Source organism: Cebidichthys violaceus, unplaced genomic scaffold (genome assembly GCF_023349555.1).
Source record: "Cebidichthys violaceus isolate CVI_PGR_0920_01 unplaced genomic scaffold, fCebVio1.0.p SCAF_25, whole genome shotgun sequence".
Lineage (NCBI taxonomy): Eukaryota > Metazoa > Chordata > Actinopteri > Perciformes > Stichaeidae > Cebidichthys > Cebidichthys violaceus.
In genome coordinates this window covers 4,215,273-4,237,944 of record NW_027176428.1, presented here as the reverse complement: position 1 = coordinate 4,237,944, position 22,672 = coordinate 4,215,273, and the positions used below count along the sequence as shown (strand labels likewise).

The window sequence follows — 22,672 nt, the reverse complement described above, 5'->3', positions numbered from 1 at the left end:
TAGATTTCAAATGACACTCCACTCTGATCAGACAATGTGATGATGCATGTAAATATTTTCAGTCATGTTTTTTTCTTTTTCGTTTTGTTTGTATTGGCATGGACTTTATCTCGAACTATGTAGTTTCTTTACAGCCAAATGCATTCAAAATGTTGTGAATCATGACCGACCGTTGGCAGTATGACTGGCTGCTGTGCCTTAAACCTACGACTGAGGGACTAATGTTCCTTTTTATATAAAAACTTCTCAATAGTCTGTGCAATATATGCCTTAAACTTTAAATGTGTTTTGTATAAGCATTTCAAAGAAATAAAAGTTCTGTTTTTCATAAACGCCATTTCAGTGTTTTGTTGCCTATTAAAGCTTAAGTTTATTTCAATTTAATTTTGTGAGAATATTGCAACATATTTTCTCAATTACTTTCTTACAATAGCCCTTTTTACACACTAGGCTCATGGTATTGTGCATGCTGACTCACTGAGACACTGTCATGGCTTACTGAGACACTTGGGTAGAGGAGTGGCATGGTTAAATATTATCAATTTAAAAAATGTAAATGTCATGAGTGCAGTTAGAATGTCTGTGAAAAGGGCATTTATAAAATCAAATCTTCCAACTTTTTTTTAAAATCCTTAGTAAATATTGCTGTATTTTTTTTTTTTTTTTCTCCTGGGATCAATTGGAAAAAAAGTGTCACATTATGTGCATCAATCAGGATTAAATATTTGAATCCGATGACATTTGTTGGGTTGTTCAGCCACCTTCAAACCAAACTCGGTCCTGATAAAGCACATTTGTTGTTTGAGTGTATCACCACTGGCAGTAGTGAACATTAACATTGAAAAGTTAAAATAAAATTTCCAAGTTGGTGCATTCATGGTCATGTATACAGCGCAAACTACATTTTTTGGCAACTGGTCATAGTGCAAAGTAGATTGTACTGCTTTGTTGGACAAAGCTCTAAAACAACTAAAAGCACTGATGATGAAACAGAGAAAGGAGACACTTACTTGAAAAACATCTACACTGCTCTTCCAACAACATGAATAAACTTTATTTGCCTGAGCAACAGTTCAAGCCTGAATTCCTTCAACACAAACTTGCCTGATCCTTCAAGTGCACACAACCAGCTGATGGGAAAAACAATTCAGTATAAAAGCTCTACTAATCATTTCATCAAGCAGAAGCACTCGCCACTTTCAATGAACACAATCAGAATGATCAGATTCTCTTTTTATCCATTTTTAACACAGGAATACAAATATTACAGGTATGGAGACTTGTTGCAGTGCAGGTGTGGTAGCTAATTGGCAGGTAAGAGGTAAACATTGCTGGTACTGTATGTGGCACCGAATCTTACAGTCCAAAAGCACCCCGCGCACATGATGTGTTGATGCATCCACCCAGCAGTCCGTGAAGCCGCAGGAGACTTGTAGCTATGAGATGCAAATACATCTCTTCATGGTAATATTGCAAAAATATTTCTGTGGATCCCAAATGAATCCCCAGCTCCTACCTTTTAATACACATGTTTAAATCTAAATAACCTCAACACATTGGACACTTGATAATGTGTCTTTCAGTTTCTCTAAAACCTACATGGTCCGTAAATGTAGGAGCTAAGGGTTGATTTGTGGTGCAGTATGTGTGCGGGGGGCCCCAAGGAAGTCGGTGTCTCCCTCTACTCGTCGTCCTTGTCTTTGGCGCCGTGTTTGAGGATGCGCGTGAACTCTGCGTAGTTGAAGTTGCCCTTCTTGTCAATGGGAGCCTCGCGGAACAGCTCGTCCACGTCTTCATCTGTGAAGCGGTCGCCCATAGTGGTCAGCAGCTCCCTCAGATGGTCCTCGTGGATCACACCTTGGACACAGGTAAGACCCATTAAGCTCCAAAACACAGACAGTGAAAGTGCCATGAACTTTTGTTAACAGTATTGTGTTTATGCTGACTCACCAGACCCCTCCTCGTCAAAGCAGGCGAAAGCGTTGCGAATGACGTCCTCGGGGTCCGTTCCGTTGAGCCTCTCTCCAAACATGGTGAGGAACATGGTGAAGTTGATGGGCCCCGGTGCTTCGCTCATCATCCCCTCCAGGTATTCATCAGAGGGGTTCTTACCTGAGGACGAACAACACTGTTACATGTATCGTCTTTATCTTGGGACTACACAAAACCAGGAAGTGTTTCCTTGTGCCTCTAGAAGAACCCTGCTGCTATAAACAGTGGTCAACTTATTTAGTTGTGAAGAACCAATTAAGAACGCAGTCCAGCAGTTTTGAAGGAACCTTTCGGAGGCACATAAATTCAATTGGGTTTTTTTTATTTCGTCTACATATAAAAAGAAAATTTTGATATTGTGACCTTTAGCTCCATTAACAGGGAATCTGTACATTTCCCATAGTGCAGCTCTTTAGCATCTTTTGTTACACACCTAATAAATGCCCACGTCTTTCAAACGCCTCACTCCCGTTTTGTAATAAAGGCTTTTCTGTTAGAAATGTGTAGTGTCAAAGCCCTAACTGACATCATTTCAGTTTTTCTCAGACTTTAGAGAGCTCATGTCGGAGTTACAGATTATATTTTACTACTGTTCACATGTTGAGTGCTACTCCTCATAATGAGCAAACTAAACCTCATATGTAAATATGTGTGTTAGGAGTGGTAAAAGAAGTGTGATATTTATGATTTGAAACCTGCACTTGTAAGCCATAAAAACTAAGTGTAGTGAGAAGATGCCAGTTTACCCAGAGAGGCCAGCATGTCATGCAGATCCTCCTTGTCGATGAAGCCGTCTCTGTTCTGGTCAATCATGTTGAACGCCTCTTTGAACTCCTGGATCTGAGACTGGTCGAACATAGCGAAGACGTTGGAGGTGGCCCTCTGAGGACGCTTCTTGGTGGTCTTTCCCTTGGCACGCTTGCTCGACATGGTGGCAGCTGGATCTGGGCCTGTGCACATTCAAAAAGCACGACTCATGGATTAGATTGCAGTAATGCTGCACCATGAGGAATAGCATGGCTTAAGGCATATTGCCTGTTACCACAGCTTGACATGAATACTGATTTCAGCATTCATTTGAAAAAAACGAGTTGAATTTTACGCATATTTTGCAGTTCTGAAAGCTGGGATGCAGCCATGTAGCTCTGTTATATGTTCTCTTCTATTTGCCCCAAGCAGGAGAATCTTTTTCTCTGGCTTCCTCTAGAGAGAGAATCACACTCTCCTTAAATGTCGGGTACAGTGATGGGTGTGAAAATGACAGGTCTCCACTGTGCACACTGCAGCTAACTTCAGATCCTTCCAGAATTAGACCCGTCACTCATGTTCAGGTCTGCAAGGATTTGTCCTGCGTGCGTGCGTGCGTGCGTGCGTGCGTGCGTGCTTGCGTGCTTGCGTGCTTGCGTGCTTGCGTGCTTGCTTGCTTGCTTGCTTGCTCTGTGATTGTGTTGTACCCAGTGGGAAATAGCAGACAGAAGACGGACGGACAGGCTGGACAGGCAGGAGGGGGCAGGTGAATGTGGCTGATTAGTCGCATACGAGGTATGACGGAATGCCTTGAGAGGCGCTGAGGTGAAGATAATTTATTCAGTGTGAGATTGCATGTCAGGAAAGGGTGTGCAATGTGTTGTTTCCAGTCTTTAATTTACACCTTGAAAATGACATAATTAAGCCACGTTTCTCAGATGTAGAAGTATGTACAGTACGTGCTATTTTGATGTATTATCTTGTCCACAAATTTTTACTTCAGTGGAATAGCACTACTCAAATGCATCTTCAAATGTGCTGTGCTTAGACCTTCACCGGAAAGCTACAGCAATCCCAAAGTGTTTTCATGTCCGGACAAGTCACTTCCTCTACCACAATAGGTAGGTTTAATGTCCAATAAATTAAATCAACAAACAATTGATAGAACATGCCATCCAGTGTCTGTATTGGAATGTACTATATCATATATTTACTACAAATTCAAATAATTCTTCTGGTTACCAACATTTGAACACATTTCTGTGTTTTAGGAGCAAAAGACATCTACAGCCATGTATTTTATAGCACATTATAGTAAAGGCAACACTGCAGTGTAATCCACCACTTATAAATAGCTCTTTCCTGTCCTATATTCACCAAATCTCTGTCTCAAAGGACAGTGTCTGTGTGACACTGTCTGCCATCACTTTTAATGGGCTGGAGTAGTCCTACGTTTCTGTGTCAGCTGTCCCTGTTGCTTTCATGATTGCACTCAGAAAAGTTAGTGAAGGCAGCATTGAGCAGCTTTGACTATCAATTTATCTTGAATCTATGAGACGTTTCTTTCTCAGTTGGTCTCTATACAAATGAATGCTACTGTATCACTAGGGCAGAATTATAACATTCATTGTCAATGCAAATTAGTATGACCAGCCGGTTCTGTCCAGAGTTTATAATCTTGATGAATAACTGGATTGTCCACAGTAACATTTACATAAAATACATTAAATCCAAAAATGGATCTGTGCGTTTGGCTTTTCAGTATTAAAAAGGTTACAGGAAGCAAATTCATGTACTTGCTCTCAATACCAAACACACCCACAGTTTTTATCAGCGATGATTCCACTCTTTATTGTCTCACACTTGCAGACACATGTTGGATCAGTCTCTCCTTTCATTTCACTACTGTTTGGCTGCTTGTGTTCCATCCTGTGCTTGAAAAATAAAGAAATCTGGAAGGTGTGTGCTTTTGGCTCAAAGCCCTTCCATTCTCCATTTAACAGTTGCAGAGGAAGCTGGAAACAAAACAGCTTCTAGCTCCAATTTAAGGTTTCTGGGAACAGAGGAATTCCACATACTCATTCTTGTTTGGCTCCTCTGATACAGTACAGTAGGGCACTGTTCCCTGGAGAGGCTGATTGTCTGTTTCAAGCAATCGATAATATAGATTCTTTGACTTGTGTGATTATTAAAACAACCTGATGTCCAGGTGCCGTAGCGACCGCTGAAATCTTCTGCATAGAGTGAGTCAACGAGGATTCACAAAGAGGCCGAGAAGAAATAGTTTCGGGACTTCAGAGACGTCAGCATTTGGCTGACGTGCCTCAATTGTACTTGTTCTCTGTCCACCACAGCTCCTCTGTGAACCCTTTCATCCAGTGGGACGACAAAGCTTCTCTGTCCCTTCACCCAAGCAAGCAAGCGCGCGCGCACGCACGCACGCACGCACACACACACACACACACACACACACACACACACACACACACACACACACACACACACACACACACACACACACACACACACACACACACACACACACACTTTGATATCACCAAACAGTCAGGCTGTCATCCTTCACTCTAACTCCAGGCCTCGTAGGTCACCACTACTCAAGTGAAGACTGAAACGCAACCGGTCAGGAATTCCAAAAACAAACAGAGAGTACAGTGGAAGTTAAGCTCTCATCGCCTATTAAAAGACAACATCAGAGTGTGTGTGTGTGTGTGTGTGTGTGTGTGTGTGTGTGTGTGTGTGTGTGTGTGTGTGTGTGTGTGTGTGTGTGTGTGAGATCTAAATGGGTCACCTGCACTCAGAAATTCCTCTGTCTAATGTGCCGTAATGATGAGATAGAAGTACATGACACATGTATACAGTCCATTTACACTGCATACACAAACAAATACACAGATCTAAGGTGAATTACAAGTCTCTGTTCATGTTGATCAAAAGATGAAAAAGCAATATTGTAACTTTATCAAATATCCACTGAACCTCTCTCTTTATCCTCTACCTCACTCTCAGACCTGATAGTTGAGCATTGTACCACTGAGCTCTTACACATTCTGTCCTTTCTAAGAAAAAAACACCACATCAAATATGAGCTTTTTAACACTTTGTATGCATGATAATGTGCAGTGGTAAAATCAGCTTTCTTTCTCACCTTGGCTTCAGGTAGAAATATCTGGAAGTCCCTCAATCTCCTTTTGTCTGGGTCCAACACAGCAGTGCGAAAGGGAAGCAGGCAGTCCTCCTGAAAAGTTTGTTTAAAGAATCAGACTCCCGGTGGGTCCCTCCCCTTTCGTGCCCCGGCCAATGGAGAGGACGGCATGTCCCATACAAAGACATCTCAGGCCAGGCCGTTTCTCCATACAAGGCAAAAGAATGCACGGGCTGCAGCCTGTTACTGCCACAGACGCTGCTCTGGATGTTTGGGGAAAAGGCAGAAATGACAGGAACTACGATAAGGCTGCCTTATTTAGAGAAAAGGGCCCAGACATTTAGAGAAGCCTTTGTGTGCTGGAGAGTTGTGAGCAGATGCAGAGCAGTTTAGAAAGCCAGTGTTTCTGTTGTAGGGCCGTGGCTCTCCTTAAATAGGCAGTTTGGCTGGCCATCACTGGGGCCTGGATGTGAAGGGAACACCTTAAGTTATGTCATTGAGTTAACATACAAACCTACTTGACAATTATTCACTGTAAGAAAATATGCACTGCTGCAGCGTTTTACTCCGACAAAGCTGCTGAAGGTGTCGCCATTTTTTTTTATGTGAAGATGTTAAGATATTGATGCCTACTGTCTTCATGGAATAAATGCATGTGTAAAATATGCATCTCCTTAATTGGGCAGTGCATAATGTAAGCACAAAAGCAGCGTATGTTTTTATTTTGGTATTTAGTTTAATTGCAAATAATATACTTTTTTTTGCAACCCCAAAGCTGTTTTTATTCTGTCAATTTTAAAGGTATAACACATCAAAAATGTGTTTTTATTTAATTGTTAAATTACCATTTAGTCATTTCAGTGTTTCTGTGATGGTCATGATTTACAACATAGCTCTATGCTCGTGTTTTTCATCTCTCTTTCATTAGACCGAATGTGCATTCTAAGAATATATGTATAAAATATATTCATATTGTTTTTTATCAATAAAACAGAAAATCATCTGTTTTGTTTAAGCAATGCAGCTTTCCAACATTTTAGTAAACATTTAGAGATAAAGTGTTGTTATTTTATTGAGTTGAAATTATGGAAAGATAGATCCAGAGCATGCATAGAGGCGTTCGGTCAAAGAAAGGAGGAGTCTCAGTTGAGGCTGTGTTCAGGAGAAGTGATGCCCTCTGCTGGACCACACTAGTTATTATTTCTGAAATACTGAAAACCCATGAATGAATGATGATGAGGACTAAAATAACGTGGAAAGGCTGTGAAACTGTTCCGTCTGGCTGCATACACATTAAGTTGTGAGGCAAACATATGATGCATATGCAAATACTGTTTACAGTTCATTATATGGTCACACAGAAAAAAGTATCTCACAGTTGGTAGTGTCTCAGATTTTGAAAAAAAATGTGCATTACAGTTATCTCTTGCTGCCTGTTAGTTGCTCACAAATTATATCAGTTAATGTAGTGCAACTTACGTAAAGTAGCATGTTTTATGAACCCTCTTGTGACAGATATTTATATACACAACTTTACACCATGCCCATTTTCTTTGAACCAAATTGTGTCTGCATGTGTCTTCTTTTCGGCACCATTGCATCAGGAGCTCCTGTATACCAGCACAGTCTCTGCCAATAGCTATGTTTAAAGATGTATTTTGCAGGGTGACACCTGTGGATTCACTGGCTAGAGAAGCTTCCACCCATAGACTAAATTTAGCTCAACAACATCATCTGAATCTGCTGACAACAGAGGAGACACTGTTGCCTGTCTGCTGTTTGATCGAGCTGTTGTAGCCCATAGTCTACAACTGCCCATTTTTTTGACTGTTCTCTGATACAATTCATGATGTAATGTGAAGACATGTTGAATGTAAGAGTAAATAGATATGCATGCATCTCAAATAAGTTCTGTAACAATACTATTGCATCACCAGATATTAATCTTTCATCAAAAAGTAAAATTTGCAACAGAAGTTTTTCTTCAGGTGACTTTGAGTTACAAGGTTTTCTAACTCATTTGTTGAACATATGTTAATGTTTCTTTTATATATTTTATAATTGTAAAATATAAGTATTAGTTGTTTATTCCTTATCTTATATCATGATGACAATGTAAACACTTAAAGAATATGCAGGTCTGCATCATTTAACGCTTTGTTTACAAATTAACGTTAGAGGCGGGTCATGTTTCTTTTCCACTTTGCCCATTGGCTATTGGAGTGTTTTGACTTGTGTTGCGCGCATGCGCTGTATACTAGGAAGCGTCCGAGGATGGCTTGTATTCTCTCAATCTGAAAAGCTGACCCGAAAGGTAATCTGCTCTCTCTCTTTCTCTCACCGAAAGAATAAACTGTTTGTCACGTATATAACAGCCGTGGAAATATGTTAACTAGTCAGAGTTGTATCAGTTAAGACTATTTTTTTACTTGTTGTAATTTACACATCGTTCAAGACGATTAGGTTAACGATGTTTCACCACTGAGTTCCTGTCAAACAAAGCAAAATCTTCCTGAAGTTGTGAAGGGTGAATACGTGGCTCCAGCTGGGTCGGGAAGAGGACGCGTCTCTAGTTTTTAAAACGTTTAAAATAACGGGAGAGGACATTTGTTTCTACTGTTGTAACTGAGTTTCAGTTGCAAACACTGGATTGCACCATACGGTCACACGTAAAGCCGATGCGGAAGTTGTTTGTGGTTTAGTTGTATTTAACGGTTTAAAGCTAAATATATCTGTTTAAAATCTTATTTAAACTTTTTGGTAAAATTGCTGTCTTTCACTGAGTTATTTATTAGAGTTCCGCCAAATGAGGGACTGAGTGTTTCAGTGATGGGGACAGAAATGATGTGATCATCAAATGTGACGTATGAGGAATGTCTTGAAGTGGAACAGTGGTCAAGAGAAGGAGGAGGCAGACATGATTAATCACATTGAAGTGAGGGAACCTCTATGTGTCTGTGGCTTCTGTGAGGCAAAGGTCGTGAAAAGCCAAGACTGCTTTCCACACACACTTGTGTGGCTTTTTATTGACATTTGGAAATAGTGTGTGAATGAATGATTACATTTAATCCAGGGCTGAAATGGTCAAATGATCAAATTTTCATAGTTGGTTAAGCGTTAAGGTATGACTTGATAAAGCAAAAAAAAAGTCATACTTTTGCTTTATCACCGTTCAGAACTTCATTTAGGAAATTAATATCTTTCCGTTAGTAGGTCAGACAAAACAGGACATTTGAAAATGTCACATTGTCACATCTGTTTCCACTATTTTTTGCCATTTCATAGACAAAAAGAGGAATCAGTTAATTCAAAAAGAGAATCTACACATTAATACATGCTGAAAACAATGAATGTGCAGCCCTAGTGTCATCGTCATCAGCTTGAGTGAACTAATAGGAAGTGAAGCTTTGAGTTATGCCAGGTTACACATGAGGGATAACTCACCCTGTGTTTAATACATTAGAGGCGACATCCTGCTACAGGTGGAAGCGTTTGATCCTTTTACATCAGTGGATAACCCCCTTGTCTTTCCCCTCTGTCATCCGTCTACTGCCCTACATTTTGTCGTCACTCGCTGCCATTGTCTGCTGCGGGCTTTTGTTCCTCCTACTTTCTAAATACAGCTGACCTGGCAGTTTCAGTCAAGCATCACTCCAAATCGAATTTTCGGATAGAGAGGCCTGACTGGTTACGGAAAGAGGTAATCACATCAGAAGGCCGTGATGAGCTACACTCATATTTTACATTCAGTGATAGGCCAGAGTGTTTTTTTGAACAAGGCTGATGAGCTACATCAATGCCAACGACATCTCTTTTTGTTGGACATTGTTTTATAGCTTAGGCCTACCTTTCTGTTGTGTCCTCCTCCACAGGCAGTGATGTCCATCACGATTTGCAAGTTATTTGCTTAAGCTCCTCCTGAGTGCTCTTCGCCTATGAAAGATTTTCCCGCGTTGGTAGAGCATGGCTGCTGGAGAGTCCCCTCAGCGTCGATGGCCCAGAGAGCTGTGGTCAAGCCCAGAAACTCTGTGGTCGATCAGTTTGTGTGTGTGCGTTTTGAATAGCCTTTCAGAAACTGCTGGTCTGGCTGTCACGTGCAGTGCAAGTGGTGAAGTATGAATTTGGTGGGACAGGAGGGGATGTATGTGCTTGTGAAATTGTGTGAGATAGAGGAAGCATCGGTGTGTGTGACTGAATATACTAGGACTCTCTCATAGATTTGCTATATTTTGCGTCCCTAGCTCAGGACAGATAGGACTCGAGCGCCGTCATCTCGGATCACCAGTGATCAAGTGGAAAGTCCAAATCTAGCTCACCGGCTCGACTGAGAGATCTTTAGTAGCTACATCTCAGATGTCAAAGCTAACGAAATGTAGCCTTACATCTACAGACAGATATGGGGAGGGGTGGGGGGGGGGGTGTTAAGCACACTTAGCCTTGAGAGTTCAGCCGAGCATTCTGGGGAATGGAGTTGACCGGTTCCTGTGGTGGAAATGGGCGTAAAGTTTCGTGAGTTCCAGTGGTGGGAAAAGCCTTTATAGTGGTGCTGGATGGCAGGAGGGAGGTCAAGGGAACACCGCCTGTTTGGGAAGGCACATCTGCATCCTTCCATGTGGGTAAGATGTGAGACTGGTAATGTGGACTCTAGACGGATGATGCTGTAGACGGGTGTGATTCATTGTGCAGGTGTGTGTGTTAAGTCACTCTTTATGGACTAAATTGGGTTATTGGTTGGGTTGTTAGGAGCATATTGTGAGGCTCGGTTGAGTCTGACAGATCCATCAAGTCTTGTCTCTTGGGATCAGTTACTAAATTGTGTAAACACAAACTAAACGTCACAGAGGTAGAATGTATTGCCAAGCTATGGTATCGCTATCTCTAACAATATTACATTTGTTTCTTTGTTGAAGCAAAGAATTGTAAATTCCTGAATATTGCAGTGAAGGTTAGCTCCTCTGGCCTCCAGTTTGTGGCTTCAGTGTGTTGTAAAGTGAAAATATTCACTTCAGGTTCATTTTGATTTGAATTTAAAATAGTAATACAAGGTAAAACGCTATTCTAGTATTTCTTTAAAAAAGCACTGTCTAGATGTGATAGGGGCTTGTAAGGCCACTTGAGGTAACATCATGGTTTCTTAATCCCACAGAAGCTACTTGCACGGTCCTGCAATGTTGGCGAGGATTCAGTCTAGACCAGATGAGATGTTTTAAGAAGCCTTTGGCAAACTTTGACTTCTTGACTTACGGAAGCTACTTGTTATCAGACGTGCTGTGTATCTGTACATCATGGAAGGAATTGTATTGATCCTTTTTTTCAACATAACTGATAAACTAACTTTATTGTCTTTATCTAGCATGTATGTCCTTTTGCTCTTAGTCTGGCATGAGTCATGTAGGGTGTGAAGTGAACCGTTTTCTCATAATCATCATGCCAGGCCAAGATAGTGTCTTCTTTAGTTCCTGTTGTCTCATAGTGACAATCATCTAGATTGTCTCACCTTCCCTCCCGGGTGTCGACCTTTAGCCCATTAATCATGACCGAGATCCGATTCCAAAGGTCTATACGGTTTAGTCAAAACATTACAAATGCATTCAAGGGACGCGCTTCAGGTTGAACAGGTTTGAACTAAAACTCTGAACTCTGTTTGGTGACAGGGAAATGTTCTAAATGTAGCATTTTAACACTAAATGTAGTACATGCTGAATATGTTGTCTTGATGTCACCTGCTTTTCAGTTTGCTCGACTGGAAGTTGTAATTCTTTCGATAGTGGCTTCTATGTTAACTGTTGACGGTGTTGTTGAGTGCTGCCGACAGACATTGTGAGAAAAGGAGGATGAAACCGCAGACAACAGAGAACACAGAATGCAGACACTTGTGGCTCCTCTGTCACAATGACCACTTGGCCTCACTGTTCTCACTTCTTGTTTGTTTTCTTCTTTTTCTTTCCAGTCCCAAACCATGAATATCGTGGGCCAGTTTGCGGAGACGGTGTTTGTGACGGTGAAGGAGCTGTACCGGGGCCTTAACCCCGCCACTCTCACCGGAGGGATCGACGTCATTGTGGTGCGACAGCCGGACGGATCGTTCCAGTGTTCTCCCTTTCACGTCCGCTTCGGCAAGCTGGGTGTGCTGCGCTCCAAGGAGAAAATTGTCAGTGTTTTCTCTGTCTCATTTAATTCCTTTAACTGCACTTCTACTACAGTTCTGTCTCTCTGCTTTTTTTTTTTCTTTGACACATACATGCATGCCTGTGATTTTAGGTGGACATTGAGATAAATGGAGAATCAGTTGATCTGCACATGAAGCTGGGTGACAATGGAGAAGCTTTTTTCGTGGAGGAAAATGAAAACAAGGAGGTAAGATGACCAACATTTTCTCAATTCTTTGGCAACATTGCATCAGTTTTGGGCTTTGTTTGACTTTAACCCATCATTGTAAACAGTCCCAGGTCCCGGCCCATCTGTGCACCTCACCGATTCCTCTCGAGAACCCCGAGGAGATCGAGGAGCCCCCTGAGGGATCCTCCGTCGCCGGGTCTGGCTCCCGCAGGAAGAAACGCCGTCGCAAGCGCATACGCTCTGATACTCACCTGAGAGAAGAGGCCAGCTCCTCGTCGGATGAGAGAGAACGAGAGAAGGAGTGGGAGAGAGATCTCCTGCCCGATCAGGCCGGGCAGGAGAGTCCTGCTAAAGAAGAGTCCGTCACAGCGCTGCACATCAGGTCAGTGATCATAGAAGAGGAAAGAGGGAGTCGTGGTTCAGTGTTCACACCTTCAAAGTTAACCCAGCAGCTCAACAATATCTCCTTGCTTGTGTTAAAGTAAATCGGTGTACTACTCGCTGTCTGAGGAGCCCAATGAGGAGCTGGGGCCCTCACAGACCAGAGAGACTCATCACCCTCACTCAGATGGAGAGCAGTCACCCTTGGAGAGGTGAGGAAGGTTCATATTGAAGAGGAATTCATTGATTGATGTCTTTGTTTGCATTGAGCAGCTTCACTGTGGCAGTTTGAGAAACGGTGTCAGTCGGTTTGTTCAGTTAATGGATCTTTTGCTCTTTATCTTATCTTCCTCCTTCACAGCAGTGTGTTCTACAGCCGGCCATCCTCTCCTAAGAGCGACTCAGAGCTTCTGGTTAAACCCCAAGAGTCCTCTGGGCCTCAGATGCAGTGGAACTGGGGCGGTTTTCCCATGGTATGGCAACACAAACACACACATATATATGTGCTTTTACTGCCTACCCATGCTGTGGTAATGCTGTAGTATTTGAGATCATCATACTGACACACTGTCTCAAATTGCTCCCTAACAGCTGTGTCAATCTGAGAGGACCCCCGTGGAGTTGCAGCACATCTCCCCTTCCGGCTGTTCTCACTTCCGCACCATTGAGAGACAGGACTCCTTCGACATGGGCTATGAGCCTGTGATCAGCTGTGGCAGAGTGGGCAGCGTGACAGTGGTCAGGCCACAGCCCAGGACTCAGTCCCTAGACCTATGTAGCCACACAATGCAAACCTCCCCCTTATCTGGGGAGAAAAACTCTCACATTGCACATTCCACCCCGAGTGACCTCTCCATGTCTTGTGCATCACCAGCGAACATGGACGTGACACAGGCACTAGAATCCACGTTATGGGAAGAGGAGAACAGAGACTCATCTACTAATCTAATGAACGGCGCAGATCATCTTGCCAGCAGAGAAAGCACAATCGGTGTTGAGCACATTAGCACCGCGACTGACAGTGTGACCGAACCAGACAACGCACAGATACAACTCATAAAAGAGAGCGAAGACCGCACAGACACTGCAACAAGTCCAAGTAGTACAGAGTTGTCTAATCCACAACAGCAGGGCGCCTCAGCGGAACAAAGCGAACAGGGTTCCACGAGCAGTGCCCCTGTCAGCGAGGGGGACAGCGGGATAGATCCCTGTGCTGAGGGAGGGGAGGAGGACGGTGGACCTGGAGGGACTGAAGGGTCACTGACCAACAAAACAGAGGAGTCAGCAAACTCCTCCGAAGCATCCTCCAGAGTGGAACAACAGGATAAGAAGAAAGGTGACACGTTTTTTCTAAGCTCTCTCATTTATGTTGCTTACATTTTGTTAAGTTGTTGTTAAAATATTTTAGTCTATGTCAATGTTCAGTACTTGGGTTCATGTGTCATTTTGTTGCAGGCAAACGCAATCACCATCTAGGACCAACTGGTATTTACTTGGATGATCTGACCACGCTGGAGCCTGAGGTGGCTGCGCTCTACTTCCCCAAGAGGTAAAAAAAAAGATGAAATGAAAATTCTTCACAAAATACAGTACAGAGCAGCACAATTTTAATTATGTATGCAATCCCCATCTACAAATTAAGAAACTAAAATGTGATTTCACACAGTGATGACACTAATTTCCACAGCGTTCGATGTCCAGTGAAACAACTCAGTAATCCAATGATCGTGCTGCTCTATCTGTGAAATGTTTCTCTTTATTGGGGTAAAATGGATGAAGTGTCTGTGATCCCTTGCAGTGAAACGGAGGGAGCGTCTCAGCAGGGGGCCGAGCAGGGCTCCTTCTCCGGGAGCCAGTCGCCTCAGTCGGTGGGCAGCGGCGCCATGGACAGCGGCACGGAGTACCTGTCAGATTCCACCTCCTACAACATGGACATCAGCATGTCCCTCTGCGGACAAGAGGGGGACACCAGCCAAATCACCAAAGGCAAGTGAGAGTGAGTGAGTGAGTGAGTGAGTGAGTGAGTGAGTGAGTGAGTGAGTGCACGCTGGTGGTCTGTGTGTGCAATATAAAGGAACGGGAAGGTTCTCAGAGTGGAGTAACGTCAGTTGTCATGTTGCTTTTGTCGATCCAGAAAAGTTCATGGCGCACATTGTGACGTACCAGGATTTTGCCAACAATCCAGGAATCATTGAGGATCCAAGTCTTGTGATCTGCATCAACTCAAAGTGAGATTAGATATTTATTTGTTCTTATACTATTACAATTTGCATTGTAAAATGAGTTGGGTCTGTGTTTATGTATTTATTTAAGAGGATGTTCTTATATGGTCATTTTAAACAAGTTCATGTCTGTGATTGTACATCAGCTGCCTTTCATTCATGTCATCTCACAGCTATTATAACTGGGCAGTGGCTGCTCCAATGGTCTTGTCAATGACAACGTTCCAGAAAAGCCTCCCCAAGGTATTTCATTGTTTCTACTCTGGACCGCAATCATTTTAATTAATTAGGCTTCCTTTATTCCCAGTTACAAACATCAATGAGCAACTTACGACTGAGTTATTATATTGATTCTCAAGTTAACAGCACGAGACGGATAAGATCGTTGTTACCTGGTGAATATGATGACAGTAGTCGTATAAGCATTGCCTTGTTTTTTGTGCGTCTTATAGGGTACGATAGAGCGGCTGGTGAAGGACAAGATGCCCAAAAAGTCTGGACGCTGGTGGTTCTCCTGGAGGAAACGAGACATGGACAATAACCAGGTACATTCTTAGGATTTCCTGCTAATGGTCATTCATTGAGTAGTGATGCTGTGTAGTAGGTCTGGACCATTGCCACTTGACATTGATGTTGATTAGCATGTACCTGATCGCCTTGTTTTTCAGCAAAAGATCTCAAAAGAGGGACAGGAGGACTTGCTGCCAAGTGATCTTTCCACAGTGAAGTAAGTCAACTCACGAAGACATTTTCTAACACAAGTTAATAACCTTTACACATGCTGTGTTTCAGTCGGAATCTGGTCCCGCTGATCCACAGCTGTTCTCTCTCGTGTTTGAGTGCACTTCAGGACATGCAAACTTATTGCTGGAAAGATTAATACAATGACTGCCGGGACATGTTTTATCATCTTTATTTGGTTGTCCTAATGCACATAATGGAACAATTCTGTAAATATGCCAAAGCCTTGGCCTAAAATAATGGCATTTCTTTTGTAGCTCACCAGGCAAATGTAAAAATAGAATTTAACCACAAGCAGCAGCAAAAGACATTTGTACGCACAGAAATTGTAGCTAATTGTAGCTCCATTCTTTTCCTCTAAATGTCAGATTAAGAGTTTTATTGGGGCTTGTATCACGACTACTGAATTACTTAAAATGTCTGAGGATTGTCTGTGGACACAATAGAAGAAAACACAAAGCAGCACAGGTAGACCAGTCACAGTTGTTGCACTCTGTGAACTTTTCATAGCTTGTATTTGTTACTCGCTTGTACTTTAGATGGATTTTCTACTTCGCTAGGAAGTTTTCTCACAAAGCCTCCAAAACACAAGAACTGATGAATTGGAGCAAAAATAATTGGCCTTATTAGATTAAAAAAAAGACGGTGTTTTGTGTTTCAATTCAAACTCTCATCATGTAGGTTCTTTGCGCCACCAGAGTGTGCCAAAGCTGTGTCCATATGTTACATTACTCGATAAATATTTTTTAAAACAATTGCCATGACACTCAACTATGAGTCAATTTAAGTTCAACACATCTGACAACCAATCAATGATGCAGATCACAATGTTCTCTTATTTTCTTGTACAAGTCACTCAATATTTTTTTTTATCAATTATCATTGATAAATCTGCTGTGACAGAAGGCAAGGCAAGTTTATTTGTATAGCACATTTCAACAACAAGGCAATTCAAAGTGCTTCACATAAAACCATTAAAAGCCTCAAAACACAAGGCAAAAGAAAAGGAGATTTAAAAACAATTAAGAACATTCATTAAAACACTTAAAAGCTAAAAACAGAATAATAGTTGCAGTGCAGTTTTAGAAATAAAATACAGTAGTAAAATGCAGAAATTTATTAATATCCTTGAATGTGGTTCAATCAAAGATTTAAAGGAGCCGAGGGTCTCAGCAGACCTGCAGCTTTCTGGGACTTTGTTCCAGATATGTGGAGCAGAAAAACTGAACACAGCTTCTCCATGTTTAGTTCTGACTCTGGGAACAGAAAGTAGACCGGTCCCAGACGACCTAAGGGGTCGGGATGGAGGGACAGAGAAATATAACTCCGATACAAGGTGTTTAATAGGATTTGTGTTGTTTCTCCAGAGCCACACTGGATGACATTGACAGCGATGAGGCGGCGGGCCTCGGCCGTAAAGCCATGCTTCCTTCCAACCTTTCAACAGAAACCCTGAACGCCACTCAGTGTATCACCCAGATATACCGCAAATCACTGCGTCTGACCTCTGAACAGATAGTAAGACACACACACACACATATATAAAAAGATATATCATACTCTGCTGTCTAATGCGTGTAGAGGATGACCACTTAGCGCCGAGCTTACTCCCCTTTCTCTTAACCAGGAGCACTTAAACCTGCGTGAAGGAGCCAACAAAGTGGTTTTCAGTGTGACCACGCAGTACCAAGGCACCTGTCGCTGTGAGGCTGCTATCTACCTGTGGAACTGGGACGATCACATCATCATATCAGACATCGACGGCACCATCACCAAGTAAAAGCACCTGCCTTTCCTTGCACGCTATGGTGTACAGATGGCCCAATAGACCATTGGATATAAAGCAATTCATAGAACCTGATCACTATGAAAGATGAACTGTAGAACTTTGTTTGAAGCTACATTGTGACATTATTATGAGTGGTCTTTACTGTCTGTCTCCTGCAGGTCGGATGCTCTGGGTCACATTCTACCTCAGTTTGGAAAAGACTGGACACACAAAGGCATCGCCAAACTCTACCACAAAATACACCAGTACGTGAAGTTACTTCTTTAGAATCAGAAATCAAAGAGTAAAAAAACAAACATGTTTTCCTTATTACCAGTGTCTTACTGAACCTTCACAGGCATTACTCACACCGCAACGAGCAACAACAGATGAAATGTATCCGCTGCTGCTGATTTCATCCTGATGTCATTCTAGTTGCAGCTGAGTGTCTAATCTGCATTGCCAGATGTTTCCCTGTTTGTCCCCATTTTCAGATGCCTTATGTTCGGCTTTTAAAACGATCTCAGCTGTGGAGTTAATTGAAAAAAAGATTGAATTCTGTCTTCTCAGCTTTTGTTGCACATACCCGAGGAAATGGGATGCAGCGCAACTGTGTTGTTGAAAGTATTGATGAAAGAGTTCCGGAGCTTAATGCTGTAGATTATCTCAATTACAAGCAGAAGTGGAAAACACTTTTCTTATTTGGTTTTATTCGACTAAAATGCTAAAAGATCTCGATCTCAGTTCACGGATAGACACTATAAAAATGAGCATACTTCCAAGACTCCTCTATTTCTTTCAGTCACTACCAATCGAGATCTCTGAGAAACAATTCAGAGCCTGGGATAAAGTTATTTCAAGGTTTATATGGAATGGCCAAAGGCCAAGAGTCAAGTACGAAACATTACAGATTGAAAAACATAAAGGGGGCATGTCATTACCAAACCTTAGGGCATATTGCCATGCAGCTCAAATTAGATCAGTAATTTATTGGTGTACCAATGACTATGAAGCAAAATGGAAAAACCTAGAACAATATGTAGAAGGAAGGGAAATTCAAAGCCTTATTAGAGATAGAAATATAGCAAAAGATTTACTTGAACAGATGGATGTTGTCACCCGACTTACGTTAGAGATGTGGTTTAAAGTGGTACGAAAATATGGATTAGAAGAAGAGCTCAGGCTTATTCCGGGTACTCTCGATCCAAGGTTTAAACAATGGATTTCATATGGAACAACAGCAATATGCACAGTTATTAAAGATGGAAGTGTTGTGAGTTTCCAGGAGTTGAAAGACAAATACTCACTAAATAACCAGGAGCACTTCAGATATTTGCAATTAAGGGACTTTTTCAACAGAGAAATAAAGCACAAAATTAACCTGGATGAAAATGGAATAATTAGAACCATAATAGGAGTTTACAACTCAAAGAAATATAGAATCATATCGACTTTACATCAACATCTGTTCATCATGAGAGAACATTGTTGGAAGAATATAATCAGATTCTTTATTACTCCCCAAATTACAAACAAATGTCTGTCTATTGTTCAACCATGCTGGAGGAAATGTGGGGCAGTAAATGTAAACCACTCCCATGTATTTTGCCTATGTCCGGAAATAGTACAGTTTTGGGGAAATGTTCATACGGTTATCACCAAAATTCTGGGCTATGATATACCTAAGTCATATGTATTTCTTTACTTTGGTAATATGACAGAAGATGTTGTGTTAAGAGAAGACAGGTATCTAGTGAAAATTCTGCTAGCAGCTAGTAAAAAAGCTATTACGAAGAGATGGCACAAGATAGAACCACCATCACAAGATGGACGGTTGAAAATTGTGACAGAATTGTATGATATGGAACTGCTAACACAGAATAAGAGCTCAAGAGGAGCGATGTCGTGAGAAGTGGGTCAAATGGACGATGTTTACGTAAGAACACCTCAGGCTTTATCATGCCTTTGAGAGGACAGAGCAATCCAGATCCCCTTTTTTATTTAGTTCTCTTTGTTTTCTTCTTGTACGTATGTGTTCTGTCTGTGGTGAAAAGGCAAAAAATAGTGTGGGGAAAAAAAAATAAAATGGTTGCTCCTTGCCTTACAGAAATGGCTATAAGTTCCTGTATTGTTCGGCGCGGGCCATTGGTATGGCTGCCATCACTAAGGACTACCTTCAGTGGGTCAATGACAAAGGCATTGTCCTCCCTCAGGGCCCTGTGCTGTTGGCCCCCAGCAGCCTCTTCTCAGCACTACACAGGTAACAAATGAATCCTACTACAAATAGTGTCCTACTAAAACACTGTAGCATTAATGAATTGAATTAATAGAATGTAGGCTATGACTGTGAAATGTTTCATAGCTTCATAGAGAAAATGTTGTTGAAGTTTGAAAATGAATGTAATGTCTTGCTGACCTCTAGTGGCCACTCTACATAAGCGAGAGCGACTGCTCCGCTAATAAATACACTGTATGAACTACATAAACGTATGCAAGAAGACTTCAACAGATGTCAATTTTGACTGTACTATCTCTCCTGACTTGTGCAGAGAGGTTATTGAGAAGAAGCCGGAGGTGTTTAAAATTGCCTGTCTCAGTGACATCAAGGACATGTTCAACCCCCAGAGGAAGCCCTTCTACGCGGCATTCGGCAACAGGACTAACGTAAGCAACACTGCAGACCGATTCTTTATCGCGGCAGTAAACTTCAGCAACAAGTGTATTGTCAGTCAAGGTTCTCCAGGTGCTGGGTTGCATATTTGGCAGTGGGATAAACCTCTGGCACAAACCTCTGTGTACATAATCACAAGAGACCATGCCTGTTAAAAGGACAAACCCATGTGTTTGTAGTTGTTGTTACATAATACTACTTTTAACACGCACTTCCTCTAACATACTCTAGCAGGTAGAAATAAAGTGTGAGAAATGTGGAAGTAAAGTCTGGGGTTTGCTTGTTGGATATAAACACTGGCTAATGATTTCTGATTTTGGATTAGTGCGTTAACAGCCAAATAATCTTTTTAGTGCACGTAGATACTGCAAAGGTTAAAGTCACACTGAAGCTAGTCCGTGTAACTGTATTGGTTTGCTGCCTTTCCATTTTGCAGGATGCTTTCGCCTATAAGCAGGTGGGGGTGCCTGATACCAGGTTATTTACCGTCAACCCGAAAGGAGAGCTCATCCAGGAGAGGACTAAAGTCAGCAAGTCCTCGTAAGTGTGCAACTAAACATGGACAGGAAATTCCTTTCCACCTTTTTTTTTAGGCTTTGAAAAAGTCTGACAAAGTGACACTGTGGCATACATCAATGCAGGTATCCCCATCAGAAGGAATGGGCTGACAGCCACATGTAGCCTTCAGTCGAATAGTCTTTTTTTTTTTTGCTTGTGGAGGTTCCTAACTGAACGACTTCAGCCGTTGCATAAATACATGGCCTCGTGTTAGTGCAGTCGAATTCTCTCAGCACAGCCGTTGTCTTTTCCTAAGTCCTCATGACTTCTCCTTCACATCTTTTCTGGACCTCATGATGTTTTACATCGGGGTCAAGGAAAAGTGGTCAACCCTAACCTGCACTCATTTTCACTGGGATTGTTGATTTTGCTGCTAACACCATATAAAACCAGAGTTAAAGATGATACAGTTGCATGAAAACTGTGCACATACAGCAAGATGATTTTTTTTATATTTATAATGAAGAAGCAGCTTGTGCAAACACACAAAGCAAATTTCCAGACAATGTTTAACTTCCACATGTTTATTAACAAAAACCTGAGTCCCTTTCTCTGTGTGTGTTTTACAGGTACAGCCACCTCAGTGAGTTGGTGGAACATTTCTTCCCCATGCTCTCTGTCGGGGGCAGCACGTCCTCTACCTTGGACTGTCCCGACTTCAGCAGTTTCTCCTACTGGAAGGAGCCCCTGCCAGAACTTGACCTGGATGCACTACTGTAGACAGACAGACAGACAGACAGACAGACACACACACACACACACGTTTTAAAGCAAGCACATATACCCTTTTGTTTTTTTCCTTTTCCAGAAAGGCATTTGAAAGGGTTTTTCCCACCATGCCTGAATATTGCCTTTGAATAAACTGGAGACAGAAAGAGGCGACTGTCCCATCTTAGAAAGACGGAGACAAATTAAGTCATAATATGCTTGGACTCGACATTTCAAAAATATGTGTACAAAACATCACGCAGTCCTTAGTCTCTGTGCTTGTTCACAGATGATGGCTGTTGACACAATATTTTGCTGAATGTAAAATCCAACATTGAACATGACACAACTGGACAAATACGCCTTTGGACAGTTTTTCATGGTTGTGTACCTGTATCATTCCAAAATAATGAATTTAAACCGTATTAACACTGTCTTCATTTCAGCTCTGTACACTAACCAAAAACACATTTGAGATGCCTAAATGCTGCACATGCCAAAGCTATTGCCTGCTTTCTGTGGCTGATCTGGACATTTTCGGTTCACTCCTTTTTGGGAGCTCATGCCCAAATCTCAAACAGACCTAGAGACACACTGCTATAAAACCAACATGGGTGTGTAGTTGGCAAAGGAGCGTCGAGGGGATGATTTTTATAGCTACATGTACCGATCAACAAATATGGTGTGAGAGTGTATTTACATTTGTTTGTTTTACGGTAGTAAGTATGAGTAAACTGGGGTTTGCCCGGAGCAATATTGAGCATTATTCTGTTTTTGTCGAGCACAAGAGTGTTTTCTAACTGCCTTTGACTCACCTGAGTTATAAGTAATAAGAGCTTTGAAATAGAAAGCTAGATTTTAGGTGCTAAGTGCTGACTCAAAGTCTGCAGAGGGTTACTAGTCAGAGTTTGTTGTAAGGGACAGTAGCATTATTTTCTTCTTAATACCTGAGGATTTCAATAACAAGTTGATTTGAGCATATGATTAATGTGAAACTACAGCATGCACATTTCACATATCTTCCTTTCAGGTGCCTCACTACCAAGTTTAGAAATGTTTGTACATGAATGCAGAGGTGGGTCAGTCTGACAGTGACTTTTATTCCAGAGAGGTGTCAACCGACCTCGGAGGGGAACAGTAGTGGTTTAGCCTGGCCCTGTGCCTTTGCCCTTTGTACTATAATGACTGTTATATTTATTATGTGTGCATAGCTCTCATTATCCAATTGTGTGGCGATGCATTGGAGCTGAGGATTTTGCTTTTACTTTTTTTAAACCAAATGTATAGAAATATAAATAAAATAAAATTAAGTTAACTCACTGAAATTTGCATTCATTCTTTTTTTTTTCCTCTTTTTTTTTGCACTTCATTGCAAGAGCTCA

General features: G+C 41.8%; 2 protein-coding genes across 4 annotated transcripts; one reads left to right on the top strand and one right to left on the bottom strand.

Annotated features, from left to right (window-relative positions):
* Positions 1-1,032: 1,032 nt before the first annotated feature.
* myl9b (myosin, light chain 9b, regulatory) lies at positions 1,033-6,014 on the bottom strand. The gene is made up of 4 exons (XM_068720494.1): positions 5,906-6,014; positions 2,739-2,942; positions 1,951-2,112; positions 1,033-1,857 (listed from the first exon to the last, which is right to left on the bottom strand). The coding sequence occupies exons 2-4, from the start codon at positions 2,920-2,922 to the stop codon at positions 1,682-1,684; spliced, it is 522 nt and encodes a 173-aa protein (XP_068576595.1). The 5' UTR covers positions 2,923-2,942; positions 5,906-6,014; the 3' UTR covers positions 1,033-1,681.
* On the top strand, positions 3,450-22,605 carry zgc:123305. Of its 3 annotated transcripts, none has more exons than XM_068720487.1 (20): positions 3,450-3,534; positions 11,853-12,053; positions 12,164-12,259; positions 12,346-12,623; positions 12,724-12,834; positions 12,984-13,095; positions 13,214-13,958; positions 14,078-14,171; positions 14,421-14,608; positions 14,757-14,850; positions 15,018-15,087; positions 15,297-15,389; positions 15,513-15,571; positions 16,953-17,103; positions 17,213-17,361; positions 17,533-17,619; positions 19,461-19,613; positions 19,903-20,017; positions 20,461-20,564; positions 21,152-22,605. In XM_068720487.1, exons 2-20 carry the CDS (start codon positions 11,862-11,864, stop codon positions 21,300-21,302), a joined length of 3,042 nt encoding a protein of 1,013 aa, XP_068576588.1. In that variant the 5' UTR covers positions 3,450-3,534; positions 11,853-11,861; the 3' UTR covers positions 21,303-22,605. The 3 variants fall into 3 exon arrangements, with proteins under 3 accessions (XP_068576588.1, XP_068576587.1, XP_068576589.1); XM_068720486.1 differs by lacking the exon at positions 3,450-3,534 and adding an exon at positions 8,175-8,216; XM_068720488.1 differs by lacking the exon at positions 3,450-3,534 and adding an exon at positions 11,501-11,520.
* The last annotated feature ends 67 nt before the right edge of the window (positions 22,606-22,672 follow it).